The following is a 16,111-nucleotide window of genomic DNA, read 5'->3' on the forward strand; positions in this document are numbered from 1 at the left end:
ATATGTTTTACAGCTGTTGTGTATAAGGTCAGAATGAGTAATCTGATATTGAAACACTCTTGTCATCTTAATTTTTATTTTTGCAGGGTCTGTACATGAATAGGCAATTAAACCTTCTTTGCAGAAGAGTAAAATAAAAGTCGTTCACCACAAATCACCACAAGTGTTATGTGCACACAAGAAGTTGAGGTGTTAGACCGCCTTGGAGCAGACAATATATGAATTGCTGCCCCCTAGTGGATAACAAATCTAGGTACAAGTAAGTCACAGGACAAGAATGATTATAAGGCAACCAATCTACAGTAAATAGCCACCTAAACCTACAATTGCTTTTTGAAAAACATGACTTCTAAAAGAATGACCATGATTGCATAGTGTTTCTTTATTTTCTTTTTTAAATTTATCACCATGTCCTGTTATAGATATAATATTATTATTTTATACTTCAAAAAATTGTAGCCTATGGATATCCTTGATGATGATTACAAAAATCTTGTTGATAAAAATGTATATCATACAAAAGTATTAAATGGCAAGCTTAAGAGCTGAAGATACTGATGTGATCACTATTGGCACATGTGCAATGGCAAATGGTGTTGAAATAATAAAGGAAGTGGTGTCTTAATGGGAACGTGCATCGTGCATGTGGTTGATGCAGTGGGCTTCCAGGAAGAGTCGAATCAATACATCTCCATCCATACAATTAAACACACTGACACGGAATGGGAAATATGGCTCCCACCCTGCCCAGCTATTTGGAACGAAATACCTCCTTCAGGAATGACAGGAAAATCCTTAAGGAATTTGCGGAAATGTTTGAGGGAAGCCAGAATGACATGCACATCCTGGCAAAACAAAAGCCTTGAAAAATGAGCAGGACACCAAGAACTGTGGACTGAAATGCAGCACTGACGTGCATTCACTTTCCCCTCGTTAGTTGTCCAGCGTCTGCTCTGTTGCTCGCCTGTCACGCTTGACTGGCTTTTACGATACAGTCACTAAATCCTGGATTACATTCCTGTACAAAAAAAAAGAAAACACAAGCGCGCAGAGAAAGGCACCAGCGGGGCCTGAAGTCCGTCTCAGTTGAGTCCAAAACAGTGGTCAAAGGCTCTGAATGGCAGGAAATTTTAAGAGGCGGCCTTGGCCATAGAGCACGAGACTTGACAGTGATGTCATGGGCTGAAGCGGAGAAACCGTCTCAAAAGGCACATTAGGCGAGGCCATCTCAAGAAAGATCACAAGGAAAAAGCATGGCAGCTCTTGCAGAGGAAACAGCAAATATACAGTATATATATATATATATATATATATATATATATATATAAAACTTTGATTTCCACGCTTGGGTCGATTCCTGTGTCTTCCTGTGGTGGTTGTTGTTCAGACGTCCTGTTTGAGCTTGTCTGTGCTCTGGTCTGCGTCCTGGTCCAGTTTGGACAGGGTCTTGCGCACACGGAGTGCTGTCAAACGCGCTGGGGGGCTCTGGAACCAGCACTCTTTCATGACCTTTGCTATGGTGGACAGGATCTGGCAGAGAGAGAATATCAAGACAATCTGTAAATTACATCGACGCTGAGACCAAATGACAGAAGTGACCTGGATAGCAGCAGCAACAACAGTCTCTCAGGGATTCCTGCTGAGGTGTTTAAACACAGCAAGCCCATGGTGTTTTATACAACAGTGTATGTATACGTGTCTGTGTGTGTGTGTGTGTGTGTTTGTGTGTGTATGTATGTGTGTGTGTGTGTGAGTGTGTGTGAGAGTGAGTGTGTGTGTGTGTGTGAGAGAGAGAGAGAGAGAGAGAGAGAGAGAGAGAGAGAGAGAGAGAGAGAGAGAGAGAGAGAGAGAGAGAGAGAGAGAGAGAGAGAGAGAGAGTGTGTGTGTGTGTGTGCGCGCGCGCGTGTGTGGGAGATTGTGTGTCTCTCTCACCGGATGGGAACACAGCCTGTTGTGCAGACTTGGCCTATACTGGTCCACACACACAACTTTTCTCATCTCCTCAAAGCTGGGATCCGAGGGCACCACATCAAAGAAGGGAGGACGGTACTCCTCCACAATTCCTAGAATAACCACAAAATAACCCACTGATCAGTACTTTAGGAAGGGGGGGGGGCTCTCTTGCGACACCGATGCCAAATATGAAGGTGTAGCAAGACTGAATGCCATGACTAAAAACTGTATCTATCAGATGGGGTAGTGAAATGGGGGAGGTTGGCAGGAGGATTGATGCCGTGGGAGGCATGCTGGACAGCAGCCAGCCGCAGCTCAAGCCTTAGGGGGAGAAGGGGGAACAGGGAGTGGGACAATATCTACATTCTGATTACATTGGAATTAAATACGTAAGATGCTCGAATTTCGCCAGCCCAAAAGGACAACGTTTCCAGACATAGCTTAAAGATTAAGAGTGAATATGAGCGCCTCAGGCAATATGTATGAATGAAAAAAAAGGGAAAGAAAGAAAGAGAAGAGAAGAAAGAAAATAAAGAGTGAGGTCTGATAGCGGATCCCTGGAGAGTGTATTACATTGTAAGGGCACTGTGATTCCGTGGCGGTCTGAGTGTTCGTATGACTGAGCATCTGGATTGTATGAGGGAGAGAGTGCTGACACCAGATAACAGTGTTTATAATTACTGCACTGCTAATCATGTGAGAGGATAACAGACACAGTCAGACAGAGAGAGAGAGAGAGGGAGGCAGGGAGACTAGGAGAGTTTGTTGAACGACGACAAGTTTGTGCAACATGGTTTGCCAGATCGACGCACAAAACGGACATTATTCTAGACGCAAATTCATAATCTTTCAAGTGCGTAATGTCTGATTGGGTGAATTCTCAAAGGTACCCAATACACACATTTTCCATAGCTGATAATAAGGCCCTGTTTACACGACAATGCTCGCGGGTGAAAACAAAATATTTTATCCGATGTGCCTTTCGTTTAGACGGCAACAGCATTTTTGGGGCTTAAAAACGCAAAAAAGTGGTGGAGAGTGGAAATCTTAAAAACGCTTGCCTTTCCGTCTAAAGGGTAAAAACGCAAAAGTCTGCACTTGGTGGTGCTTCACACTACCACCTAGCCGCCTGGCATGCATACTACATTGAATTTCACACACTTTTGCATCACCGTGTGCACGCAGATTTCCCCCAAAAAATGCTCGTCTAAAGGGCTCAACATGCTTCTGCGTCAACGCGGGATAAAAAGTCAGAATGTAACGCCACTTTTGTGTTTTCTCTTCAGATCGTTTCCATCTAAACATAGCCTAAATATAAGAAAGTACTTATCACCGGAATCTGTAAAGCCCAGTCAGTTCATTCTGGTATGACTAACTGAATCATTATGAAACTGTCACTGTTAAAGAATTTACAGGCTAGAAACTCTTTGGGGGGGTTGATTAATCTAGCCAAGAGCTCATAAATGACTTCAATTTATAGGCACTCTCGACAGCTCAATTTCCCCACTGGACAGGCCATTACCATTCACGACGGTCCGGCGGGTGATCTCCCACAGCACCAGGCCGAGGGCCCAAATGTCCGTCTGCTTGTAAGACTCGAAGACTTCCACGCGGATGCTCTCATCCAGCACCTCTGGCGCCATGTAGCGCTTGGTGCCCACGCGAGGGTTGTTGCCCACGTCCAGGTAGTCATTGTTCTGAGAGTGTATGACAGCCAGGCCTACAAGAAACAACATTTACATTTACATTAATTTATCGAAAGTGACTTACAGCAATAGAATAACATTTAAGCTACAGTGCAGAGGAGACATTAGCTAGGAATTACCACTGCATCTGTCAATACTATAGAGGATAGGAGTGCCTACTTTATAAGTACTTTGTAAGCAACTAAACAAAACTAAACAAACAAAAATGCTGCATGAAACTCACCTACCCATCTAAAGGCCTAATTAAATGTATCCTTAAGGAAAATAAGTAGGGTGTGCCATGGGCTTACTGTATAGACATTTATTTGTCTTGTCTATATAGGATTAGTGTTGACATAGCCAGATCATAAACATGTTGATGTGGTCTGTGGTGCTTCTGCTCTCCTGCAAACAGACACCCAAACATGCTGCTGGACTGACCCAGGTCGGCGATGCAGCACTGTCCGTTCCTCTTGACCAGGATGTTGCGGCTCTTGAGGTCTCGGTGGGCGATGGCCGGCTTGCCCTGCGTGCTGAGGATCTCGGTGTGCAGGTGCACCAGGCCACTGGCCACAGACAGGCACATGCGCAGGCAGCCCTCGGGGTCCAGGCTGCTGTACTGCAGGAAGTCGTAGAGCGAGCCCAGCTCGTGGAAGTGCGTGATCAGCCACAGCTGCGTGCTGGAGTTCTTGGACGTCATGTCTGACGCAATAAAGCCTAACGGTAGAGACGCAGAGGGAGTCAGGTGGAATACACCTGCTGCCCAGAAAAGCACAAAAAGCCCTAACATCCAACCATTCTAAAACAAGTTAATCCACCCTCCACACAACAATATGGTGGTCTAAAAAGGAACCAGGAACACATTGAAAAGTCTATCTGTATAACATAAACACATTTTGGAAACGAAGGATGCATCCCTTAAAAGAATTAATATCCTACAAACACGTGCTATTATTCCGAGCATTACATCTTTACAATCTTTGGAATATAAACTCTATTAAGAGCAACAAGAGGTCACTGGGGGCCTCCTCTTACCCAGGATGTTGTCATGTCTGAGCTGAACAGTGTTGTAGATCTCAGTCTCACGGAACCAGGACTGCTCGTCCCGAGAGGAGAAGATCTTTACAGCCACACTCTCACCCGTCCACGTGCCTCTCCACACTTCTCCATAACGGCCTTTACCTGTGCGCGCGCACACACACACACACACACACACAGCAGTGAGATACTGTGATACAAACTTTGACTAAGTCTGTGATGTACTGCTGTATTACTACAAACGATGAGCACAAGGGGAGCAGAGCATGCTCTTACCGACACACTCCACAAGTGAAATCTGTCGAGCCATCGTTCTCTGCACCAGATAAGGCAGCCCTGTCCCACTGCCAGAGGTGCAGAACTCATCAAAGATGTCCTGCGCAAAACACAAGGTGCATCCTCTTCAGCATGTCCATGTGCACTTAGCATTACTTTCAACATAAGCTCTTACTAAATATTAAAACATTTCCTGCATACACTACAAATATTATACTTTGTTCGATTTGGTAATCAAGGCAAGCAAGGGGTTTGACAGCAATGTTTCAGTGCAATGTGGATACTCTGCTATGCTAGAGCATCCAGTTTAATGAACATGTAAAACCTCTTTGGATGCACAGAGTGCAGGTCAGACAAGTGGAATGTTAAAGGAAAATTCTGGTATTTAGCACTTTGAGTCCCTTTTCTGGTTTGTTTTGGATGAACTAGACTGGTGGACACCGAAATTTTGACGATTGGTCCTGTCTCGACCTTTCTGACTCGTTTTGAATCGCCTTTGACTGCTCAGGGTGGCTGCCAACAGGCATACTGTAGTAGGCTACTCTACTACTACTACTAAAGGGCCTTAAAGTGCTAAAAACCGGAATTTTCCTTTAATGGAATTCCATCCCTAACAAGAAATTATGTAGGTGGAATGTCAACAGCTGTGTCCTTTGCCCAGACTAGCCTGACAGCTCTGAGCTTAGCAGCCCTGAGGGGCAGACCTTACCCCGTAGTTGGGGTCAGCTCCTGCAGGGATCTTCATCATGGTGGCGTCATCGTCGTCCTTGGCGAGTCTGTAGTGGGGCTTGCGGGAGCGCAGCCACAGCACCAGGGCACACGTGGCCATGGCGACGATCAGCAGCAGCAGCAGAGGCACGGCCACCAGCATGATCACGCTGACTGGACCTGTCTCGCTAGCCGGTGGCTTCACCTCTACACACGGCATATACAGTACGTGCAAGAAAACAAATACAAACAGTCACAACCACACACACACACAGATATGAAAATAGACTTATATGTACACTTTTGAAGTATACTTTTAAGTAAACACTTTTAAATGCTATAGTATATTTAGCTAACAAAATGATCTTCACTATGAGTCATTCATATGTGGAACGTTTCTGCCTCTCAGTGGATTAACAATGACCACTAGATGGCAGCAACCCCCTTACATTCTTTACTGCTGCTTTGTACAATGAATGACAGTCACAGATATAGATAACCAATACATGTGTTTTCCTCCTAGTTTATTCCTGTTTATGTAAACAAGCTGTGGTGTGAGGGGCTAAAAGCCAGGTATTATCATAATTAACACTGGTCAGTATGAAGAGCATGGGGGAAAACGGTATTTCTAAACCTAAACTAGGCAGTCTTAAGCCTCTGATGTTTCAAAAGCAACGTTTGGTATGAGGTGCTATACTCACCCTGCATAGGCTGCTCTTCTCTGATCAGTTTGTTCCAAATACTTAAAAACTAAAGACAGTGCATAGTGTGCAGGACTGTGGCAGTGGTTTGCCCTAGTTAGGGCTTCAAGTAGTTATATTGAGGGTGGGATCTGAACCTGCCACCCTCAGGACTAATATAGACTGATACAGATATCTAACTTTATATTTTGTGTGTTCCTAACTGAGCTTTGCTGTTGCACAGGACTAATATAGACTGATACAGATATCTAACTTTATATTTTGTGTGTTCCTAACTGAGCTTTGCTGTTGCACATGAAAGTTATTTTGGTGTTCAGCAGATTAAGCTATTTCTATTTTCCAGCTGAGGTATTTCTTGCTGCCCTACCAACAATACTTTCAGAGATGGTGGTAAAGATAGATCAAGCCACATTGCTACAGTGCCTCTCTGCTATCTCGCACAAAGGCTCTGTCTGTGGTGTAAACAGGTACAGTTAGTTAAATAAAAAATATTTATTGAAAAATGGCATGTCCAAAATTATTATTATACATAATGTGGCATTTTCAGCCAGAACAAACATATTGGTCAAGAGAAAATCAACATTAAATGAATATTTGCCAGGGGTATGAATAATCTTGTTCCTAACTGTATGTTGAGAGGCCCTGTCCCTGACCTGGTTCTTTGGGCTCGGTGAGGTCCTCATTGCACAGGTCCTTGTTGTTGCAGCAGGAGATGTGCAGGCCTGGGATGCGCGCTGTGCGGCAGGTCTCGTACTGCGCCTGCTCGAAGCAGCCCCTGGACTGGGCACCGTGGACCACGGTGAAGAAGCACCAATGGCCAGAGCAAGTGCCTGGGCAGTTGGGACGGTTTTCGCACGCACACGTCACCAAGCGACTGGAGCCAGCCACTGAGAGAGTAAAGGAGTAAAGTGGGGGTGGGGGAGGTGGACCTTCTGTTAGCATGCTATGCACATGTAACTTCTGTAAGACACATAGCTATTCACATGTAATGGGTAATCTCTATGGACATGTTTGACACGAGTTAAACACTTGTCTTAACAAACATGCCAAACACTGTCTTAACTCTTACCTTCCTCTGTGGATGAGTAATCTGTTATCTGATCTGCACAACAAAGAAGAAACTAATGAGTCATAGCCAGAGGCACATCTCTTCCATTGTTACTAAACATGCTATCTATCCATTTAGTTGATCACTGTATGCAGACATTAAACAAGACCCAATTGTATTGTCATTTTCACACTTCTTATCAAGAATTACTCCCATGGGGATCTGACCGCCTTTCTGATCGACACATAGAGAATAGGACAGAGGCATTAAGGATACAGAGCTACAGGCCACTAAGAGTTGTCTTTGGGGGAGTTCACGCCACACACAGGTCTAGCCGGCTGGGTCACAGCCTGTAGGCTTGAAGTGGCAAGCACAGCAGGAAGGCCCTCACTTCCTCCTTTTCATTGTCTTGCTACTGCACAGTACAAATCCTCACATCTGCATCGGATTTACACTTACGCATGCACACACAAACACACACATGCAGAACAGAAATGTGGTGATGGCGGTTTGTGGTGTGCCTGAGTCTTACCTGCAGGAACACATAGTAGCCAAGCTGTGGCAAGCAGGGCCTTGAGTATGGTGACTTCCCCCATTTCTGTGAAACAGAGGGTAAAAATATACTGTGACCTTTGGCCCTTGTGATCAAACCTAATTTTTCAGGCACCACTTTCATCTTGTTGTCAGCTTTCTGTTTTTTTCCACTCTCTCTCTATCTGTCATCAGTTCACACCAAACTTCACTTATAGAAGTTCCTCATCTATGGCGACAGCAGCGCTAGCTGAATGGCTGACTAGACATCTTTGCGCGGAGCGCCTCTTCCCCAGTGGAAAGAATGGCCACCGCAGCGCACTGCCTCTGTCCCCATAGCAGAGGAAGTCGTGAGCTCAGAGAACAACAGCCGTAGGACTGCGTCCAGTCAGTCTGGCTGCCCCTTAATTGCAGCCAGACTGGAGCAGGAGGGAGGGAGGGAGAGAGAGAGAGGGGGGGGGGGGGGAGGGAGGAAGGAGAGGGGGGAGACTGGCTGTTCAGGACGGCCTGGAGCCTCTATGGCTGCTCTGCACGCAGAGTAAATATTGATGGCTATGCTTCCTGCCATTGAGAGGCCGCACCCAGCACGCCAGCCGGGAACTTGGGGCAGCTCATTTGTTAGGACTGGGATATACCAGGTCACGCATGCAATATGGCTGAGAGTGTGTGTGTGTGTGTGTGTACTACTTGTTTGTTGTTGGGGGCAGGAGAGGTGGGGGTTTTGGGCCAAGCTTCGGTCTTGTATTTGTGTTTGAAATATTTGTGCTGGCTAAAATATGTATATATCTGCATAATCAAAAACAAAATCAGGGAAGTGTTGTGAACCATATCATTAGAGCCAAAAGAGATTCCAGTTAAATTTTTCTTTAACTGGCTGCCTCTTCAGAGCTTCATCATAACACTGTGTACAGGGTGGAGGAGGACTGATTTGAGTGCCATTTTGAGTCCCTTTTTGTGTCCTCTTGCAATGCACTGCACAGATGCCAGAGTTCCTGGCCAGCTTAAGTTCTCACAGACATGACACACTCATAATACTTGATGTTTCGGAAGGTCAAAAGTCAAAAGCTTTTTTTTTTTTTTTGGGGGGGGGGGGTATATTTAATTTCAGATCTGTGTACACTTTTGTAGCTTGTTGCTTTAACCCTACTCTCTGATATAGAAGGTTTCTGATTTCAAGTTTATCAACTCTGTTTTTAATTATTACCAGCAGTCGTGACATTTTTCTGAGATGCCCCAGCAGTTATTGTGGCATGCTTTTAAATGGATGTCAGAGCCCAGGCCTTTCCTGTATTATGTTTCCTGTAGGAGGACGCTCATTCCCAGGCTCTGTGATGACACTGAGACAAATCTCTTTTTTAATGGAGGTCTTTTTCTCACAGAAAAGAATTGTTCCGTCAACCAAAGTATTAAAAAACGATGCCAATAATTTGATGAAACAGTTGCCCTGATATTTATATGCTATTAAAAAGTTGATTCCTGGTGACAGAAAAACTGACTTGGATCACTGTGTTCACCAAATTGTGTGCATTAAAGTATGGCTATGAAGCCTCTGCCATTTCTCTTCATTTGAACCTACAGAATGCCAGACCCAAAACATTTGTATACCTATTACAATATTTCATTGTTTTGGGATTTAATTGTTAAAGCAACACCAAAGAGTTTTTTGTACCTTAAAATAATGTTTCCAAAATTGCTTCAGTGGTTCATCAACTCGAAACAGGGTGAACGGCACTTCTGCATTCGCTTCGCGGCCCATATCGGCTATAACCGCACTATGTAAATTGCCAGATCGGGTAGCGGATCTGTAGTTTGATGGAATGAGACATAAGAAACTACAAATTTGACTTGCATCTGATGTCGCAATGCATCGTACTTTCATAAATCATGCAACATACTCTACCTTGTCTGTGCACATCGTTATTTGCAAAGCCGGTGCTGGATAAACAAATAACGTGCGCGCAACAGAGGGAAAGTTCTTTGGTGTTGTTTTAAGGATAGACATCAGATTTACTATACTTTTCTGTTGCCAATCAAGTTATTTCTCATGATGACCTAAACATTTGACATATTTGGGTCAATGTAGTGAATGAGAAAGAATGCATATCTCCATCAAGATTCTGACAGCACAAACCTGTCCACAGTCATTACCAAGAAGAAATACAAAGTTAAGAGACATTTCACCAGGACTGACTGATAGAAAGACATTCATGGGAATGGCCAACACTCTTGCTTCAAGGAAGCATATAACAATTGCACTGTGACTTTTAACAGATGTTTACAGTTCAGAGTCATTCATTCTCCAGGGGTCTGATGAAATTTGTATACTGGTAGTGTGTAATTTGCGAGCCACCCAGAAGACACTGGACATAAACACAGTGTCATCCCGTTGGAGTTAAGCTAGTCTCCATGGAGCTACATAACTGTCTGTGATTTCCTCCCAGTCGCCCCAGTAAATCAGATTGAGACGAGAGAATGCAAACCTCCCCAAACAGCAGGATAGAGTTCTTAAGTCTACTCGACTCATAGCTTCAGTTTTCGAGAGTTAACTTCCTCTCTGCTTTAAACAGCCTTCGTGATCTGCCTTCTTCTGTGAGAATAAGACTGACACCTTCTTCACGTGTTTCCTGTCTATGATCCGTGGGAAGATGAATCTGCATTATGAAGATGCATTACTGATTAACTACTGACAAATGTTGCAATGACTCTTTGGCAAAACTATGTGAATGGGTATGGGTAGTCAAAAATGAGATTTATGATGCAAATGATAAGTCTTAGAGTTTATATGTTTGATAACATCTGTGGTAGAATATTTCTGTCATAGAAAAATAAAATTCCATTTGTGCTAAAACTACCACCCACCATATTATAATAGGTTCCATCTTTCTCAATCCTACAGTTTGCAGAGTTGCAGTGCTGAAACAGACCATGTTGAGCTTAACTCAGCCTGCTATGATTTCATCACAATGACAACTTTTCCTTACTTTATTCAGATGGTATTTGCAGTGGACAAAGATTTGGTCATTTTTTTCTTCAAAATGGTTTAATGCTGACAATATTACCATGGCAAGTTATTTGCAGTAAGAATAAAAATATAACTAGGACATTGAAACTATCTTCCCTTGACAGTTACAGTACCTCTGTTATGGTCTTCAAGAATTAAAAAAAACATAGACATGACTCACTGACAATTGGTGGTGGGGAATATTCTGAAAAGCCAGTTCTAGTCTTGTCTACAATAACACCCAGAGCTATTTCTCAAGGAAGAAACTAATGTGAAATCATGTTTAAATATGCCTAGGATACAGTTCTCTTCTGTAGGCCAACTCATTCCTTCTCAAACAAAAATATTTGTCTATTTCCAATGGCCTTTGCCTCTTTCAGAGGAGAATATGACATGGCAACATGAAGCTTTTTCTAAAAGCCCACACTGAACACTTCTATCTACTTTTCACTCTGCTTATTTGGTGGTTTATAAAAGTTGAGATAGTGATCTCAGATGACTCACCTGAGTTTAGAGGATAATAACATTCCGGAGTTGGAATGTAAATAGGCCTACTATTCACTGTTGAAATTTCTGATGGTAGTTTAAGGAATTTGTTATGAAAATACATTGGTTCTGAAGCCTTATTCACAAATTCCAGAGAGCATAGCCTATTCTGAAGTGATATTCAAATAACTCTCAACATGGAGAAGAAGCGAATAGCCTACAGAATGCCCAAGAGAACATAAAAAAGAGTCTTTAAGAGTTTGACTTTGGATAGCCTACTAGTCTATCTAGTCTTTATCATGAAAAGTAAGCTGATTAAAACACCTGGTTTTACCTGGGTTTCCCGTAGCAGCAACAAGTCAGTTCACATCCAACTCTTTATGGAAACGTTTTACATCAGCAATTTTGCCAGATCACCGCTTATCTCCCATAGAAGTAGGCTAATAACAAGTCTTTTGATTCACAATATCCCAAGTAGCCTACGTTGGATCGTCTCTAACAGTCACGTAGAGATTTCCATCTCCAGATGTGCTGGATCCTACTCACATCCTCCTACTAAACCGCATGCTCGAAAACCTCTCAAACTCGACACGATACCATTTTCACCGATTCAAATATGTATAATGTTGTAGTTTTCGACAAACCAACAGAGATATTATGTAGCTAAAACTCTTTCAATCGTCGACATTCTTCTCGAGCGACGATGTTCTGATATGTGTCCGGTCAACGCAGTCTGAGCAGCTGTATCTTGCTACTAAATCTTCTAGGCTACTGATAAAACGAAAACTCGAATCGGAGGTCTAGAGAGGGACTAGACGTCATCCGCTTTGTGATAAACATACAAACAGTGTCTCCGTCCGTCGGCTCCATCTCAATAAGTGCAACCAAACTTTGTTGTGTTCCTGATGTTAGGGTAAGATTACAGATTTTAAATATACAATTATGTCCCACCCCTAGGGTTGCCACATTTGTGTAAATCCCCACCCGCCCAAATAAATAAATAAATAAATAAAACCTTATATAAACCTTATATATTATAAATTATACAGTTATAAATATTAAGAAATGCTGTTGATTTTATGCTGTTGAACTTGTATGGTGCATTATTGTCACTTTAAGAGGTCGCTCAGTCTACGCTTTCTCACCAGCTCTTGTAAGATATAAGGCTAATCCATAAACTCTAGACATGTTTGTCTACGTGCCACATTGATAACACAATATTAACAATACTATGCATAATATTAAGTTGTACAAGCAGTTATAAGTTTCGTACATTAAAATGGGATATCAACAATGACACCTGGAACCTGCGAGTCTATATCTTTCTCTGGTGCGCACTCAAGATGCGTTCCCAATTAATTAAGAGTAGGCCTAAACGTTCAAGTTAGACGATGCTACATGATCATTCTTGCATGTAACACGGAGTTGGTGCATTTTGACATCGTAAACATTCTCGAAGAGAGAAAAACAGTTAGCAATAAAGTTATTTAATGGCTACATGTACCCCTCTGTCCCTTGGTGGCCTTGTGCGTGATGCGCATGGTGAATACAATGTTGAAACATTTCCTATAGCTTCTTACCTATATTTGCCCTGATGCACTGTTGACGCAGACACACGCACGCACTGGCTTTGGACTCCTTTCCCTGCTGCTGTCCCTTTCTATATTAGCCTACAGAGAAACAGGCTAGACAGGCGCGTGTAACTACAAGTGGGGTCTGACTCTGGGTCTGTGGTTGCGCGGCAGTTGCTAGGTAATAATGTAAACTCTATTTTTGCTGCCAGTCAACAAAAAGCATGTCTTTTATGTCTGTGTACGTAGTCTACACAGGATCTGATGTAAGATGAACACAACCAAGAACCAAAACAAATAGCCGTTTCATTTGAAACTAGCAGACAATTCGTGTCCCGGAAAATGCTACTAACTAATCCGGGACAGTCACAGAGAACAATCCCGGGAAATCCAGTAGGCCTAGCCTACTACATGTGGCAACCCTACCACCCCTCATTGTCTCAGACGCGGTTCGCTTGGAATGCGTTCTCTTCACTGTTTTCCTGTTAACCTCTCATTTTCTCTCCTTTTTTTCTTTTCCGCTGACTAGCGTCTATGAATAGACCAATTTTGGCGTTTACGGATATTACCAAGGCCATGCCATATGCATGGCTCATAATGTGAAATGTCTGGTTCTCTTGCTACCTAATTCCATTTAGCCTAACCTGACACAAATTGCATAGGGTATCCTAACTTTCAGACAACTTTAGGGCATTGGCATCATAGGCCTACTTTAACACCACATCGACAGATCATATGACATAGCCTACTATTATTGCTTGTAGAGAGGGACTAGCAGAGTTCAGATCATCCTTGATATGTAGCAGCCTAATTTATGTGGCAATACCCATAAGACCCAGAGGTAGGCTATAGCATCACAGACCTGTGACTGTCATACTGTACGTCCTGTGGGATTTGTGAAAAAGTGCGATCTCACCTGACCATCACAATGTATGGAGCAGACAGAACTCTGTTCTTAGAAAACACCTCTTAAAGGCCCATTACAGGTTTTGGTTTTCTTTCTTAAATATGACTAACCATATTCAGAGTTTATTTTGTATTAAATGTGCACATTTTCTGAATAACTATAACCATAATTATTCTATCATGACCAGACATGTTGGTTATACAAATTACCATGTCAAACTAGAGGATCTCACTGGGCATTCTTATCTTGTATGTCACTCAGTGGCGTTGGATGAGAGGAGTTATGAGGGAATGAAACATAATCTTAGGCAAACATTGCTCATTTTTAAAACAAGATACCACATCGAGTAGAATGCATTAATGCTATCCTAGACTGGACCTGCTGCATTTTGTCAAGGCATGTTATCTGTCGTTTTGGCCTATGTCTTCTACACAGCTGGGAGACTTCACACTGGTGCTAAGAGGAACAGAGGAATGGTTTTTGATCATTTCCCCCTCCTCTTGTCCTATTTCATCCATGTGATTTTGAGATCTGGCTTTCCCCTGAACTCTTTCAACATCAACAGTTTGTTGTGCAATAGTATATCGAAAATTGTAGCGTGGGATCCATTTTCAGAAGAACATAGAAATAAATTATATCAAATAATATTCATCATACAATTATAATGTGAATGTAAGTATTGTCCGGATTGTTTCACATACTGAATTTTTGCCTTCCCCCATTTACCTCACACAGCAGTGTGACTGGCTGCATTTTATTTTTAAATAAGGAAAATAAGTTGTTGTTAGACAAAAGAACAGTTTCCTTTCCTGAGTGTGTAGTAGGCCTACATTAGAAGTATTTTTTTCAGTCTCACTTAATTTAAGTCACTAAATTTATGCTGTGCTGCACTTTGCTTAAAAAGGACACTTCAGTTCAGTAAACTAGAACTTCAGTTCATGTACATGCAAACAGTCTTGCTCGTGGTATATGAATTGGAACTTCACACACAGCAATGTGATGAGGCTTAAACTCTACTTAGATTCAAGACATTTCATGAGAGGTTTAGACCTTAGGCCTTAGATGTGGATCTGAGGCTGCTATTGTGGTTTTGTTTGTTTCTGTTCAGTATAAACTCTGTTTCATAGTATGTGTTCTAAATTAATGTGCCATTTCTTTCAGATATAGTTTTAAAATGTATATGGGAAAAGACACCAAAATGGAGGGTTCATCATTTTGTGAGTCTGGCCAGCTCAGGTCATGTGTGTCACATAACATTGCCACCATGAGTGGATTACTAGAGAACAAGACCACGCTAGCCAAGTTAAACCCTTTCTGTTCCTGTAATAGCAGGAATTAGCCAAACGACAGCTCCTCTGTCATTCCACTGGTGCACAGTTTGTCATAGTCTTAACACAATACAGCACTATGCTGCATCCTTACTGTCTAAAACAGTGTTTTTCATCCTTTTTTGTGCCACGGCACACTTTTGACGCTTAAAATGTCCCACGGCACACTAACATCCTGTGTGAAGAAAAAATAAACATACCATAGCCTAAAACTTCAAATAATACACAGATATGGCCTTATTATGGCTTCTATGCAAAACCTACTCAATAAAACAAGCGCCCTCTGTTTCATTTGCAGGTGACTATATCTAATTTAATTTAATTGTTATGAACTGGATATGTGATGATTCTGTGAATACTGGATATGGGGCCCCCGTTGTACAATGCCTGCATACCACAAATAGTGCAATCATGCAATCAATGAGAGCATGTGGTTATAAATTATTTGATGCAACAGTTGCTTTTCTGGACCAGTGAGTGACATTTGGGTAATTTTCTGCGGCACACCTGATGATCTCTCACGGCACACTAGTGTGCCCTGGCACAGTGGTTGAAAAACACTGGTCTAAAATACCAGTTTATCTTTTATTTAACCCAATGTACTTCAGATTTTATGTTCAAGTGCAAGATACTCTGTAACTGCAGACTACTTACAAAGTGACTAATGTATGAATATACAGGTAAATACATAATTTAAGATGCACTAATGTTTGTTCCTGCCATTTTGGGCATAGTGGTCTAAAGAGGCGTAGTTGAAAGTCATTGCATTAACGGTTACATACATAAAGTATGCATGTGAACTATGTAAGTGTAACTTAGTCTGGTGTGATACTCCATTGTAACCCTTTTTGTAGTATACCGAGATGGTGTAATTCCTG

The 16,111-nt window shown here is 42.3% G+C and overlaps 1 protein-coding gene across 1 annotated transcript; it reads right to left on the reverse strand.

Annotated features, from left to right (window-relative positions):
- Positions 1-57: 57 nt before the first annotated feature.
- acvrl1 (activin A receptor like type 1) lies at positions 58-12,321 on the reverse strand. Its single transcript, XM_076277138.1, has 11 exons — positions 11,762-12,321; positions 7,942-8,007; positions 7,431-7,463; positions 7,015-7,248; positions 5,662-5,867; positions 4,953-5,052; positions 4,674-4,820; positions 4,080-4,355; positions 3,476-3,673; positions 1,933-2,063; positions 58-1,530 (listed from the first exon to the last, which is right to left on the reverse strand). The coding sequence occupies exons 2-11, from the start codon at positions 8,003-8,005 to the stop codon at positions 1,384-1,386; spliced, it is 1,536 nt and encodes a 511-aa protein (XP_076133253.1). The 5' UTR covers positions 8,006-8,007; positions 11,762-12,321; the 3' UTR covers positions 58-1,383.
- Positions 12,322-16,111: the final 3,790 nt, after the last annotated feature.

This window comes from Alosa pseudoharengus, unplaced genomic scaffold (assembly GCF_046254945.1).
Source record: "Alosa pseudoharengus isolate Yale_2024_CS ecotype anadromous, Long Island Sound unplaced genomic scaffold, YU_APseudo_1.1 YU_APseudo_1.1_scf_9, whole genome shotgun sequence".
Classification (NCBI taxonomy): domain Eukaryota; kingdom Metazoa; phylum Chordata; class Actinopteri; order Clupeiformes; family Clupeidae; genus Alosa; species Alosa pseudoharengus.

Excerpts from the sequence above, each read along its gene's own strand:
- acvrl1 (XM_076277138.1), bottom strand. The coding sequence starts at position 8,005 with ATGGGGGAAGTCACCATACTCAAGGCCCTGCTTGCCACAGCTTGGCTA. Across the intron at positions 5,053-5,661 it reads GAGCTGACCCCAACTACGGG|GACATCTTTGATGAGTTCTG; the intron begins GTAAGGTCTGCC and ends TGTTTTGCGCAG. Across the intron at positions 4,821-4,952 it reads TTCACTTGTGGAGTGTGTCG|GTAAAGGCCGTTATGGAGAA; the intron begins GTAAGAGCATGC and ends GCGCGCGCACAG.